Raw genomic sequence first — 16041 nt, forward strand, 5'->3', positions numbered from 1 at the left:
CCTCTGGAGTAATTTAGTAGATTGCATAGAGCGTTACAAAGCGTAGATTCTACTAACCTTTAGTAAGAAACGCAAACATAGTACCTAGCATTTCATTCAGCTTTTGCTTGTATATTTGAAGATTTTAAACAGAACGGTGATGCAGCAAATGCAGCATTGGCAAACGAAGATTGTCCTCATATTGACCAGGCACTGACGCCTGAGGATCACCTCCCCTTCACTCGTTCTAACACCAGGGAGAGGAATGCCAGAGACGGACCCTGCTTCCTCTTATCAACCGGGGAATTTGCATGTCCACCCGATGGAGGAATAAGAAAGGGTACGTAATACACAGGCAAGATACAGTAACCTTATAGGTATACATATCAATCTGTTAATCTAGTATTGCTAGGATATACAGCTGCATTGAAGAAGGTATATCATGGATTAATAAGCAATGCTTAGCTGTGTAGAGTAATTGTCTATGAAATTCCATAGAGATTTTAGAAAGACGCTAAGCGCCATGAATTAAAGTGTAGAATTTCATTCAAGTCCTCTCACTGGTGTATTGTATATATATATGTATATATATAGAATTATACATAGAGAGACAGTGTTATCCAAACCATACCATTGGTGTGGTATATAGGAGTTTCATGTGCCATTTCTGATGGACAGTCTTCTATAGAGAACATTTAATATGTAAATATAATTTATAAAGTAAATCAAAAGCCAGACTAAAAAAAATTGATCACAACACTTTCATAAGAAAGTAGCTCAAAAACCTCAGCTAAAATTATCTTTGTAGCAAAGTGTTGAATTTGATTCCGTATTGGACAGATTGGCTAAAGAGTAATTCACTAGTGTGTTTCAATGTCAGCATATTGTTGGCCCGTGGAAGTGTGTTTCTACCAGCATGAACGATGGAAACCTTTCAGCTTAAATTCATCCTGTATGTGTTCTTGTAGATCAGTTCAATGTTAAGTTTTTTGTGCATGTTTGAAATGGAATTGGTTGCATGTCTAGTCTTCAAACGCTTCAATGGACTTCAGAATAGTATCAAATTGGCATCATAAGAAGCCAATTCCGACACATATGAAAGACTAAAGAGTTCCCAGTCATTCCTTCAGCTCATTGCAGGCATTAAAAGGAGTGAGATATCATCGGGCTAAACCTCATAGCAAACTTGTATCAATTTGGTTTTCATCACTAAGTTAACACCGATGACCTATGGAAGGACTTTTATGGAAATATGATAAAGTCAATTGGTTGACCCATTTTCTAGTTAATCACTTAAAACAAATAAATCCAAGTAAAATGACTTTGGCACAGCTTATTTTACCAGTACACCGAACATTGCATTCTTTTGTTCAGTTGTTGTAATGTTTGCATCTTTTCATTGCTTGCTGCATTTGACTTTCATTGTTCAGGTCGATAGGAGTTGAATGTTTAGAAACAGAGGCAACTCTTCAACACCTTGCTGACTAGGTCACTAACTCATTTTATCTAATTATCTTAAATTTTTGAGGCATTCATTTTCTGATGGGAGTCAAGCAATTTTAACCACATCCCTGATATATGTAAAACCATGGGATTTTTCCTGGATTGAAAGCTGAAAGATGCCAGATAAGAGAGTAGGGTGTGCAGTGGTGATTAGGTGAATTAGGTGCTCACTTTTTAATCTCTGTAGATTGGGTTCATATCACTGTTACAGTGATAGAAAGAAAAATCCTCTCTCTTTTGAGCAGTAAGTATGGACAGTCTCGAACATTTCTGAATGGGATTGGTCCTTCTGCACTGAAACCTATCCCTACTTTGGCAAATTGACATATTGGAGAGTGTGGGCAAATGGATGAAAGTGCACTGCAGGCAGTTTTTTTTTCTGAGGTAAAGGCAATGGGATGTTGAAGTTGGTTAGAAAGCATTTTACTTTCTGTCTAAATTAGTCATTTAGTATATAATACCCAATCTAGGAATATTTGATATGGTCATTGCTGGAGAAAAAAAGTTGTTTCTTCAGCACCAAAATCTTTCATTTTGCTATGTACAAAATCCACATGAAAGGTTTTATATGGAAACTGTATATATGAACCTTTTACATTTTTTGCATTAATATCTCCATTTAGGCACTGCCATTGCTATGGTAACAGTTTAGATTAATTTCACCTTTCACCTGGCTCCAAGGGTAACTATTAAATAGGTGTCTGAAAATAATTGTCTTTCTCATTCTATAATTCCTACCTCAGAAAAGATCTACAACACAACATAGCAACCTTTTATTTGCTTTCTGTATTTTTGTTCTCTAATCAAAAATTATTTTTAAATCAATATTTACCAGTTCAAAATTGCCCTGTTTGATGTGTTTCAGACATTTGTATACTACAATTTAAGTCTCAAATGCCCGTGTTTTCCATTTTGTCTTGGCAAGTCGACTCTGCTTTAGAGTAAGGGCTGCCAACTGTACTCACATCACCAGCCTTGACGTAATCTTGATTTGGAAACTCATTCCCCACTCCATTTGAAACATAGCCAATTTAATATAAATAATCAATAGTGGAAAAGAAAATGCAAGAACATAGAGTGGTTATTGTCTATCTGTGGAGACCAGAAGCTGAGTTGAATTGGACTTGGCAGCTATATCCACTTGCATTCCAGTAATATTTTTGTTGTCCCTTTGCTGCATTTTGACTTGAAGTTTGAGTGAATTGTTGCCATCTCAGGGATGATACAAAGGAATATATGTTGTCTTTTTTTTTTAACCTGTTAGCTGTATTGGTGTAATAATTTACTCTAAAACTGACAGTCCTAACCTCTTAAATTAGTGAATTAATTATATTTGACTAAACAGAGTTCAACAGTTCCCTGAAACTGAACTACAATCAGATTAGCACAGGGGCAAGCACTATGGACAACATGTCCAACATAACATTCATGGCTATCACATCACCCAAGTGCTTTCTTAGGAACTATTGTCTGGTGAAATAAAAGTTGTGAACCTTGGGAGGTAGGAGCAAGCCCTAGTAACTGCTCTTTGTCTTTCATTAACAGTGATACTACTCTGAGCATGCAAATGCATGGAGATGCTTTACCAGACTGGCAATGATGTAGACTCATCATTATCCATTCTATTGTTGATCCAATGCTGTACTTTGCATTTTTCCTTACATAAAGGTTTTGAAAACTCAAGGAGCCTAAACAACAGAGCTGGCATGAGCAGAAATATACTAAAATTGCCTTCAGTGTCTTCTTCGCTCTACAGCTCTCCTTGTCCATTGAGGCATTCTCCGTCTCCCATACCATCCATTTTATAGCATGGATTAGTAGCTGAGAATGGTCCAAAGCTTTAGTCCTACAGCCTATACTGTCTTGCATAAAACCAGGTAATAAGTCTGAAGATCGCATGTCTCTGGGTAGCACCTTGCTTCTGGTGGTTCTACTGTTGACGTTAGGTGGAACAAGCCGTGGTAGTTTCTAGATGACATTACGCAGACACACAGAGGCACCGGTGGTCCGTATGCTGCATGTATTTGGCGCATAGTTGGAGGTTATGCAGCTACATGCAGTTCCCAATAATTGGTGGTGCAGCCTAAATGCTGTGGGTGCCTAGCTTTCCAATTATGAATTTACTGGCTTTTTGGGAATGGGTAAACTTTGTCTGCTGCTGCACCTGGTCAACGTTTGAAGATTTCTTTCTCAGGATCTTTTGAGTCATTGGACCCTGAAGGAGTTCAGGCAAACATGCAGTTTGAGCCATTGCATGGAAGCCAAACCAGTTGCAAGCAATACTCTGTAGAGGTGCCAATTAGTCCGGGTGCATGCAAAGGTCTTTAGAAGAAAGACACTGCCGCCTCTGCATGTAGCTATCAATTTATTTAACAGAAACAAAATGCCACATATATGTTGAAGGACAGGGGAAGGAAGCTCAAGTATTCACTGTATTCTTTGCATGCAGATTTCTGCAAAGGCAGCCCTGTCATTGCTAAATATATGCAAGCAGGGGCAGTCAGAGTAACTTAATGTGCTGGGACAGAATTGGACGCTCTGTGGGCAATTATCTGCCCACTGGGAACATTTCAAGAGAAGAAGACCAACCTCTTTAAGAGAAGCAAAACTACTCCAAGCCAAACAGATTTCTAAGGACCACTGTGTGTTACAGATTTGACCCAGAGTTGTTGGATGTTTCTAAAACAAATTGTTTCTGGAAAAAAAAACTGTAGAAGATTTGTAATTATTTGCCAGCATGAACTGCATGTTATAAAAACTGTAATTCTATTATTAACCTTTAAATCAGAAGTTCTGTTTTCTTCAAACTCTTTTAATTTTACCTAACTCTGATGTAATCATAATGTAAAAGAATTATAATTAACTATATTATTTGCGATGGATTTTTTTTGTATAATTCATGAATCAGTGCAAGATTAGAGAAAAATATATGTAGGTGGCGATCGGTCATATTGACCACTCCTCTATGCTTCAGAGCTACATCAGATGCAAGCCTTTAAAACCATGTATTCAGAAAGCACTTTTGCCCCAGTCTCTGATTAGGTTGGCATGCTAGTGATCTTGTATTTTCTGGACATGTGTATCTCTATGGATATTAACTCTTCATCCAGATGGTCTTGGCCTCTTTCCATTTACTACTGTATATTTCAGACTTACAGACTCTCAATTAGGAAGTGTGCATTCCATTGAACAGTACCAATTTATCTGTGTCAGTTTTTTGTGGCAGGACTGCCAGTCCGTGTCAGCGAATAACTTCACTCCAATTTGGACTCCTAAAGTTGGAATCAATACTTCAGCACTGTATGCAATTTAGTTCTGAATACGTGCATGCACAATATGATATGCAAAAAAAGTCTAGCATGAAATAAATTTTCTATTAACTTATTCTCTGCTTGCACTGTTTAGTTTATTTTGTTCTTTTAATGTGGGCTCTGCACTGTTCATTCACTGTTCTGTTCAAATACAAATAAAGGAGGCTTAGACTGATGGTCTGAGACTGATCTTCAAACAATGAATGTGTAAGTCATAATGGGCTGGGAAAGCTGTTACTTATTACCAACAGTTCATATTAGTCTTAAAATCTATTTATAATTTAAAAATGTGTTTAATTATGAATTTTATTATTCAAAAGGTAATCTAGCTGTTGAACAATCCAGGATCCTTTTGGGAGGAATGAGTGCTGCCAATATTTCTAATGCATTGCTGCTAATACTGTTCAACCTCACTTTAAATTCCTCTTGACAATGAGCTTGAATGATGCTGTGGTTTAATTTAATTGTCTTCTTGATTCTAGTTTCTGAGCTGCAGTCCATCCTTGGCAGAAGAAATTGAGGTATCCAGTAACTGACAGGAAATTGGGTGATATTGATTTATTTTTGTTTAAAAATAACTTTCCAACCAAGATAAACCAAGTCCAAGTGAGTTATTCTAGCTAAACCCGCCTGGTCAGAAGAGGCTAGTTTTAATCAAATACAGATGCTAATTGGGGTAGAAAACCTCTTCTCCTCCTTGAATGCTGGCAGTTCAGAGACAGGAGGAGAAAGTGAGGGCTGCAGATGCTGGAGATCAGAGCTGAAAATGTGTTGCTGGAAAAGCGCAGCAGGTCAGGCAGCATCCAAGGAACAGGAGAATCGATGTTTCAGGCATAAGCCCTTCTTCAGGAATCTCAGTTCAGAGCTGGCAGTTCAGAGACAGGTACCAGAAGAAATTATCAATACGCCTTATGTGTATTCCCCCCAATGCCCCAACCACCCACCTACCCACACATTTAGACAGGGTAATCTTAGAGCCATTGGCAACAAAGACAAGTAGATTTATAAAAGGTAAGGGCCTTTTTTCCTTCAAATACTATAGTGGGTTCTCAGGAATGGAGATCTTCTCACTTGTATGTGAAAACAACATTTGGGTTTTGAGTGAATTTTTGGTGCAGCTCCATGCCAAGAGGCATCTCTATTGCCAGACACCACAGAATTGGATGAAAGTGTCTGTTTCTGTGCTGTGTGACTCTATAATAACCTGAACCCTAAATATTTTTGTGTTTTCACTCTAGGACTTACTTAAATTTAGTGCACACACAGCTCTGGTGGGGTGTTCAGTGAAACAGAGGGTTAGAATTTGTGCTATCACCTCTAAGATCTTGCATTCACCAGAACAGATTAAGTATTTGATGGGATAATGAGGGGTGAAGTTGAGCAGACACTGGGGGAATTTTAACTCCTTGGTGATCAGCTGGTGGAACACTCAGGCCCCAAACTCAGAAAATACAACTGGAGCTGCCTGGTCCATTTTAGTGACCTGACCTCATCAATGTTCCACCGGCCAGATCCCCAAATAAAATAAGTGTTCAGTGAAAGCAGTTCACCTGCTTCAGCCTCATGAAAATAAGATGATCGAAAGCTGGACAGGTTGGAAGTCAGGTAAGTTGTTAAAGAGGATGTTCGGTTTCTGCCAGACATACTGACTTAAAATCTGTCCCTCCTTTTCATGTGTTGGACAAGGAATGAAATACTCACATGGGTCAAGATACTGCCTCCAAGAATTCTTCAGTTGTGGTGTTCAGTTGTAGATGTTTTGTTTCAGATCATTTTCCATCCCGCAGCTTCAATATTGTGTAAACTTCAAACATTTCTATTTTACGTGAACATGCAGCATTGAAGAGTGCCAGTCAAGAGTTGTCCATTAAATATGCAATCATCAGACTGCAGCCATTCTCTGACATCTCTCAAAAAGGTACAGCATTGCTTCCAACCTCCTCTGCATGTTCTGACTCTTGTTGGCAAACAGGTACAAAACTCCTCTGTATATCAAGCTAATTGATAGCTGTGTATATCAAGCTATCAACTGAAGCTAACTTGCTTCAGTTCAGCAAGTGTTAACTGAAGCATAGAATGCCAGCAATACCTTATTTTATCGCAAAATCACACACATTTTAGCAGGCATACTCCAGGTTTATCTTTTCCTTGTCTGACCCAAAGACACTGAAGTTAACCGTAGCATTATAAATACTATCACTGCAGAAACCAACTATTTCAAAACAGAACTGGTATTAAATCTAGGATTGTGCTTTTCAGATTGGCTTAATGGAACAATTGGCAATATCTTTATGGAATAGACCATGAATGGAATTAAACTCAGAGTTAAAATAATCTGATAACATTATGTATCAACACTCCAAAGTTACAAGAGGCGAGTATAAAGGCATTCAACTTCATTGATTCTCACAATGTTGCAAGTAACCTCGAGCTACACAGTGAAATGTTCTGAGGTCTGGAATGTCCTCTGTGGGAGCAACCCAGAAGTTAGAATTGAAAATGTATCCCATTTTGCTGATGCCAATTTATGCTTAAGTATCCTTCCAATTTCCAAATGAATGTGTCAGATGCACACGATACATTTATTCCTTACACATGAAAATTCAATTCATTTAACCTGCCAGGAACATTTTTGCATTTTGAAAGCAATTTACACAACAAAATACATTTACATAACAAAATACGTTAACAAAATAGAAAATACAAAGTAGGTTCCAGGATAAATATTTTAAAAGTTCAAAAATGCTGTAAAAGTATCTGAGGAAAAAAATTCTCAAAATACATAAAGGTGGATAAATCCCCATGACCGGATCAGATGTACCCTAACACTTTGTGGGAAGCTAGAGAAGTGATTGATGGATACCTTGCTGAGATACTTGTATCACCAACAGCCATGGACGAGGCGCCGAAAGACTGGAGGTTGGCTAATGTGGTGCCAATATCTAAGAAATGCTGTAAGGAAAAGCCACAGAACCACAGACTGACATCAGTGATGGGCAAGATGTTGGAGGGAATTCTGAGGGACAGGATTTACATGTATTTGGAAAGGCAAGAAGTAATTAGGGATAGTCAACATGGCTTTATGCATGGGAAATCGTGTCTCACTAATTTGAGATTTTTGAAGAAAAGGATTGATGAAAGCAGAACGGTGGATGTTGTCTGTATGGACTTCAGTAGGGCATTCGACAAGGTTCCAATGGTAAACTGGTTGAGATGATTAAATCACACGGAATACAGGGAGAACTAGCCACTTGGATAAAACTTGGCTTGAAAGTAGGAGACAGAATGTGGTGGTGGTGGTGTGGAGTTGCTTTTCAGACTGGAGGCCTGTGACCAGCAGTGTGCCACAAGGATCGGTGCTGGGTCCACTGGTTTTTGTCATTTATATAAATGATTTGGATATGAATATAGGAAGTATGGTTAGTAAGTTTGCAGTTGATACCAAAATTGATGGTATATTGGACAGGGAAGGACGTTACTTCAGAGTACAACAGAACCTTGATCAGATGGGCTGATAGGCCAAGGAGTGGCAGATGGAGTTTAATCAAGATAAATGGGAGGTGCTACATTTGAAAAGGTAAATCAGGGCAAGACTTATATACTTAATTGTAAGTTCCTGAGGAATGTTGCCAAACAAAGAGACCTCGGAGTGCAGGTTCATAGTTCCTTGAAAGTAGACCCTAGGTAGATAGGATAATGAGGAAGGTGTTTGGTGTGCTTGCCTTTATTGGTCAGTGCATTGAGTATAGGAATTAGAAGGTTATGATGCAGCTGTAAAGGACATGGTTAGGCCACTTTTGTAATGCTGTCTTCAATTCTTTTCTCCCTTTTACAGGAAAGGTGTTGTTAAACTTGAAAGGGTTCAGAAAGGATTTACAAGGATGTTGCCAGGGTTGGAGGGTTTGGGATTTAAGGAGAGGCTGAATAGGTTGGGGATATTTTTCCTGGAGCATCAGAGGCTATGGGGTGACCTTGTAGAGGTTTATAAAATCATCAGGAGCATGGATAGGTTGGAGAGTCAAGGTCTTTTCCCAAGGGTAGGGGAGTCCAAAACTAGAGGGCATAGGTTTAAGTTGAGAGGGATAAGATATAAAAGGAACCTAAGGGGCAACTTTGTCACACAAAGGGTGGTGTATGTATGGAATGAACTTCTAAAAGAAGTGGTGGAGGCTAGCATAATTACAACATTTTACAGGTATCTGAATGGGTATATGAATAGAAAGGATTTAGAGGGATATGGGCCAACTGCTGGAAAATGGGACTAAATCAGTTTAGGATATCTGGTCAGCATGGACATGTTGGACTGCATGGGTTGTTTCCATGCTGCACATCTCTATGCCTCTATGAATGACTTTTCCTGCAACATCTGAACATCTAATTGTTATGTGAAGAGGCTCTCTAAATAAACATAGTTGCAGAATACTCACAGCTGACAGCTAGAGACATAGCTAATATTGTGGGGAGAGATTTGTCCAGTTGGAGGCTGTGAACAATGAGAAACCTAAGCTTATTGTTGTTATATGTGTAACCAGCATAAATGTAGCATCTGTTAAGCCACAAAATTGGTTTATACAATTTATGATGGTGCATTGATATACTTGGCAAGGAACTGCACTAGTTTGCTGTTGCCTTCTGTAGGTTGCAATTCTCAACTAACAAGAGCTTGATTCCATTGCTATTTCACCAGTTGAACAAGTTTCTGTCAACCAAGAAGATCCACAACTCTGTTATCATAAAGACTTCACCATAACCCTGCTACAGGACCCTTGCAGTGACTATTAGCTGGGACAGCTGAACTTGGGGCCCCTCAAAAATGTAAGGTTGACCACATCCTCAGGGATATTCAGATACCTCCACAAGTCTATGGCCTCAAATGAAAGGACAGTCTGCTGACCTGAATTCAAACTGGAGCATTGGAACAGAAATTGCTGTAATGGTGGGTGTGGCAGCTAGTGATGTTAAATAGAGCGTTAATGGTCAATACAGAAATCACACTATATTGTTGGTAGCCTTCCATGTATACCATATGATGGATGTGCAGCAAACTATCCATTTAGGTGCGTGGGGGGTGGGGAGGGAAGAGTGGTGGGGGGGGGGGGGGAGGATGTTCATTTGGGGCACCTTTGTAGATGGCTAGGAAAGGACAACTTTTGAGAAACAGGTCTTGTTGAAGTGCCACACATACCAAGTGAAGTTGTAGGTTCTTGTTTTCTGTTGTTCGGCTCTTGTTGCTAAGCTGCTGTAGCTGCTTGTCATTATGGTGGTGCACGCCAGCCCACCAGCTCAATTGCCAATTCCCTCTTTTGCAGCTAATGACTCACTGGTTTGAAAATCGATATTTAGGACTTGCATATTACACTTACAAGAATCTTTAAAGTGGCGCATCCTTTGGCGCTTCTTCTAGTTAACTGGTTTCAGCTGCCAAATGTATTGAAGGTCCTTGGGTATCCATCTCTCTTCTACCCAATCCACCTAAGTGGCCTTCATTTGATTGGTGCCAATACACTTGGGAGCTCTGCCTTTGAGAGGACTGCAGGATTCATGATTTTGTTCTAGCGGGATAACCCCTTGAGGTGGTATACCCATAATGGCAGGGTATGCCCATGATGTGGTCTACCCGTAATGGCAGGATATACCCTGTTCTGCTGCAGATAGTGGGATAGAAATTATTGAAATTATTTTCCTGGTAGCTATAACTGCCCATGTTTCGTAACCTGGAACAGTGGTAGTGCCCTTACCTTTGAGCCAGAAGGTCAGGGTTCAAGTCCCACCTGCCTCAGAGTTGTGTTATAACATATCCAAATAGGTTGATTAAAATAGTTACAGTAAAATGCTGAGATTGCATGCCTTATAAACTATTGGTTTTGGCCTCAGGGCCATTTAATGTTATCCCTTATGTATTTTGTAATTCGATGAAAGGAGGTTGTCACTTTTCCTATGTGTGTATTGAACTCTTCATCAGAAGAGTTTGTCACCATAGACGTAAGGTAGTGAAAGCAATTCCCAGGGGGATTTAGTCACTGTGACCATGGGTAGAGATGTAGCAGCTTATCTCATAACCATTGTTTTCTTGGTGCTTACAGTCAGGGTGTACATGTTACAGCACTATATTTACTCTATATTGTATTGTGTTTTAGCTCACAAGGTGTTGGGTCATGGATCTGTTAACAGGACAGTGATCCCAATGATACATCTAGAATCTCATGCCCTATGCCTTAATTCTCTCACAAATGAAAGAAAACAACAGAATCAAAGGCAGGAATCATGAATTAAAATCAAACAAAGTAAAGAAGTTGAATGTATTATTGGAGAGTAAAAACAGACAAAAAGTAAACATAAGAATTTCCTTGGAAGAACAAACAGAAACTTTGTGCGGAGGGCCAAATACTATGGATTTGGTCTTTTCCAGGACTGGATGTCACATACTCAATCTGTCAACAGAGACAGAGGAGAGATCAAGAGACATAATAGAGATGATGTTTAGGGCGGCACGGTGGCACAGTGGTTAGCACTGCTGCCTCACAGCGCCAGAGACCCGGGTTCAATTCCCGATTCAGGCGGCTGACTGTGTGGAGTTTGCACATTCTCCCCGTGTTTGCGTGGGTTTCCTCCGGGTGCTCCGGTTTCCTCCCACAGTCCAAAGATGTGCAGGTCAGGTGAATTGGCCATGCTAAATTGCCCGTAGTGTTAGGTAATGTAGGGGAATGGGTGGGTTACGCTTCGGCAGGTCGGTGTGGACTTGTTGGGTCGAAGGGCCTGTTTCCACACTGTAAATAATCTAAATGATGAGAAAGGTGCTGGGAGTGGACATGTTTTAGGATTCTTCCAACAAATGGCTGATGGGAAAGAGGCTGAAGAAGCCAAAAACAGATACTTGCATGACTTCAGAAGTAACAGTACTGGGGCAAAAAGGCACACAGTGTTTTTGCTGTAGCTAGTTTTATTAAAGCCATGTTGTTTCTCATCCAGAAAAAAGTTGTGGAAAGCCAGGGGCTTATTAATAACTGAACAGGGTCTCTGGATGGGCTTATGCCTGAAACGTTGATTCTTCTGCTCCTTGATGCTGTCTGACCTGCTGTGCTTTTCCAGCTCCACACTTTTCAACTCAGGTGCCTTGGAGGGAAAGGTTTAGCTTGTACTATCAAGGGGGCAGTGATAGGCAGGGTGAACAGAATGGAAAGGAGCTTGGCAATAATTAGCCCATAGTGGATGGACAGTTTGGTAAGAGGACAATAAAGCAGCTAGAGTCACTGCTCGTATAGATGAAATAATGGGTGTCTAGAAAGACCTTTGGAAATGCAAAGAGAATTTATAGAGAGTAACTGCGAGTTTATCAAAGGGAGTTCCCACTGTGAAGGTAGTTGGGAAAGCAATGGGTAAGGTCGGGATGAGGGGAGCAAAATACATGACAGTGAAGAAATTAATGATTGCATGAAAGTGACAGAAAGGGGAGGACAAAAGAATTGTTTGGGTGAGAAAGAAGGAATGAGGTCAGGAATGAGAGAGGGTCATGTCTTTTGTCGTATCTCTGTAGTTGTATCTCTCTAATTCTCTCACTAGTATCCTCACATATGGATGAGGAAGGACACCACTTCAACTGGGACAACACATCCATCCTAGGACAAGCCAAACAAAAACACGCACAAGAATTCCTAGAGGCATGGCATTCCAACCGGAACTCTAGCAACAAACACATCGAGTTAGACCCCATTTACCACCCTCTGAGAACAGGAATAGGAAGCAACTTCACCAGAGGAAATAACATCACCACAGGAAATGACATCACCAACCCAAAGAAACCCAAACATATAAATAGAAAACAGGAATTTTCAGCATTGCTTCACCTGAGGCCCACTGAAGATGCTACCTAGTAGGGTAACGAAATGTCTGGAAATGAACCTTCAAACTCAGTGAGCAAACCTACATCCAAAACCTCAACCTGAGCTACAAATCTTCTCAAAACTCGCTTCTGAAGAGTATTGCAAATTTGATACTGAGTCATATAATGAAATATTAGAGTACATCACCAAAAACTTGTTCAAGGATAGTTGTTAAGGGGTGCACTAAAGGAGGGAAAATTGTTTAGGAAGAGAATTGCAAACCTTAAGGCCTTAAAAGCTGAAGGTGCAGTCACTGTTGGTGGGGTAATTCGCATCAGTATGAGAGGAGTGCAAATACCTCACAGTGTTGTAGGACTGTAAGAGATTTCAAAGATAAAGATGCTATGCATGCCATTGAAGTGTTGCTTAAGTGGTCACAAATATCGTCCTATGAATGGGACTTGCGAAACTTACAATACAGGCAGGTGGGGTTTGGATGACCTCAAGTCTACACTGGGAGGCTAGCTAGGGATGTATTGGAATAATCAAGTCACAAAGCATGGAAGAGACTTTCAACTGAAGTTGAACTGAGGCAATGATGAAGTCAGGCAATGTTACGGAGGTGGAGCTAGGTGGTCACAGTAATAATGTTGATATGTGGCTTATCTTGAGTGAGTGTTTCTAAAAGTAAGATGCCTACAAACATTTAAAAGTTAATAAAATACTGGAGAAAGTCAGCAGGTCTGGCAGCATCCGTAAAGAGAGAAACTGCATTAATATTTTGAGTTTTTCCATCTTTCTTTGGAAGTGAAGAATCATCACTGGGCCTAAAATGTTAACTTTGTTTTCTCTCCACACATGCTGCTGGACCTGCTTTTATTTTACTTTATGTTATTCTACTTTTATTTCAGATCTCCAGCAGTCACTGTATTTTAATTTAACAGTTCATGTTTAATGCTTTGACTTGGTTGATGGTGTGTGATTGAGAATTGGTTGTTGGTGGGAAAGGGAGAGGGAAGACTTTGCTCGTCTGTAGAAGTCTTAATAACCCAACAATGCAAGCTGAAACAAGTCGCTGTTGGCTAACTGTTTATGAGGAATCTTACCTCATGTAAGTGTATAAATAAATTTTGTACATAAACAACAGACACCTACAAAACATCATGACAGTACAAAGCTAACTCATTGGCCTGGCATGCTTGAACAAAGCAAAAGGTAAGTCTTTCCATCTTGCTCATAAAAATTAGGAAATAGGAACCAGGAGTAGGCATTTTCCCCCTCTATCCTTGCAATGCAATTCTATAAAATCATAGCTGAACTTTACATCAGTTCTTTCCCACTCTATCATTTGATTACTTTAGTGTCCAACAATCCACAAGAAAATAACATCCAGGGCTCTCTGGGGTACAGTGTTCCAAAACTTCAAATAAATTTCTCCTTACCTAAGTGCTAAACAACTCACCACTTACCTTGAGACTGTAATCCCTAATTCTAGACTCTGCGGCCAGGAGAAACAGTCCCAAACCATATATTCTGTCAAGATTGTAAATATGAAAGCTGTTTCAGTAATACCACCTCCCATTCTTTTGAATTTCATCTCTCAACAGAGGACAGGATTCTCATCCAGGAAATAAATCTAGTGAATCTTTGTTGTACCCTCTCTAAGGTAAGTATATGATTCTTAGTGATGGAAACCAAAATTGCATTTAATATTCTTAATATATTACCACCAAAGTGCTATCCATTGCAACAAAACTGCTTTACTCTTAGTCTGACATTTTGTTAACAGCCTGGCATTCCTGCCATCACAGCCTAAACTGATTGCTTCTCCCACCTTCTGTCTTTCTGCCCTTTTTCACGATTAAATTAAGATTATAAATGGCAGCAGTATGCACCCAAAATGCATGTGATTTAGTGAGAGGGGGTTGACAATGATGCCTATACATGCAGCATCCTGTTCAAACAGGGAGGCAGTGCATCACTGTCGGTACACTTTACTGATTGAGTATACCATATTCTTCAGAAGAGGAGTGATCACTGACGTAGCCCAGCTTCCTGGCTCAGCGATCAGCAATGCCTCCTATACATTCTCCTCTAAGTCATCAGTGAAAGTGGGGTCTGCTCTTCCTGAAAAAAAAGCATAAGATGGCCCACCCACCAGACCAAAATGACCTGGAAGGAGATGGAAGAGGACGTTACTCACTTAACCTGTGCCCGATGCAAGTGTAAGTACCAGTTTTGTGCCTTCAGCAAGAGGTTCTTGTCATGAATACTATGTATTTGCAAGTGGGCAGTGTGCTGTAAGGTGTGTGGTTTAAATGTATTTTAATATCTTTTACTTTTTGGGCTTCTGAATTTTGAACTCGTGCCAAATGAGTTTTCTGTGTGTCCGAAGGTGTTTAGCGATTACTTGTAAGTATTGCTATACCCACAATTATTTCTTTTGAATGAAAAACTGTTTTAAAGAGAGACTTCTTGGAGACTAATGGGGTTTTGTTTATGTTGGGAGTATGTATGAGCAAACACCGTAAACACAGTAGTATATTAAGCTTTCAAATAGAAGATTCTGGAATTTTGTAAAACATGAAAAAATGTGTTTTTGCTGTTTGCAGACGTCTTAACTGAAGTTGAATGTGTTAACAGTTAAGCCTGAGAAAAGAAGGTTGTTTTGGGATTAAGAAAGAAATTACTCCAGTCTATGGAGTTTAGTTTAAAAGTTTCAGACAAGAGGCATTTATTTAAAACTCTGAAGGGGTTATCAGAAGCTGAGAAAGTCTAAGTTCAGTTGTATGAAGGCTGTAGGAAAAAGCTATTAGATTCTCATAGAAGGGAATTGAATCCACAGTTAAATTAAGTCCTAAAGGTGTGAAAGGAAGGGAATTCTCCCTGATGTGAGTAAAGAGATTAATGAGATGTATTTACCATGTGTTTTGACTTGCTTATATCTGCATTATGTAGAAATGAGTTTAATTTATTCTATTTTACCTTCAGTTGTTTTGTGGAATAAACTTCTGTTTTATTGTCAAACCTGGATCTGCAGCTTTGCATGTTTATGTTTCAATGAAAGACCACCTTGATAAAAGCAAAAAGAATCAAATTATGATCTGTCAAGCCAGATTTCAGACTCGGATCTGACTTGTCCAGTAATAACACCAGCGGCAATCATACCAGCAGCTATGCCAGAAGATTGACTATAGGTCAGCCTTAGTGGTAATTGAGGACAAAGTGTGTGGAAGTTTGCCTTCTGTGTACATGTCAATGCAGTGTATAAATGACAAGACTGTATTTATGATGAAGGTGCATCTGGACAATGGAGTTAGGTATCACTTGATAAGTCACTAACCTTGCACTTGGTCAATCAGGATAAGCAGACCCACAGTATCAAAGACAGAAGATGTACAGAAAATGGAGTTACTCACCTTAGTCAG

General features: G+C 39.6%; 1 protein-coding gene across 4 annotated transcripts in view; it reads left to right on the top strand.

Moving 5' to 3' along the window:
* Positions 1-16041, top strand: part of LOC122557901 (voltage-gated potassium channel KCNC1) — a 159900-nt gene that overhangs the window by 87791 nt on the left and 56068 nt on the right. For 2 of the 4 annotated variants that reach the window (XR_015760192.1, XM_087996669.1), the window contains exon 3: positions 122-319. Coding sequence is in view for 3 of the 4 variants with exons in the window: in XM_087996669.1 (XP_087852795.1) it covers positions 122-319 (198 nt within the window). In the remaining variant the exon portion in view is untranslated. Of the gene's footprint in view, positions 1-121; positions 320-3150; positions 4868-16041 lie in introns of those variants that run through there. The other 2 variants (XM_043706105.2, XM_043706104.2) reach the window with 2 other exon arrangements.

The sequence above is a fragment of the Chiloscyllium plagiosum genome, unplaced genomic scaffold, assembly GCF_037043375.1.
Source record: "Chiloscyllium plagiosum isolate Xiang-an unplaced genomic scaffold, Cpla_swu_hap1 HiC_scaffold_18, whole genome shotgun sequence".
NCBI lineage: Eukaryota > Metazoa > Chordata > Chondrichthyes > Orectolobiformes > Hemiscylliidae > Chiloscyllium > Chiloscyllium plagiosum.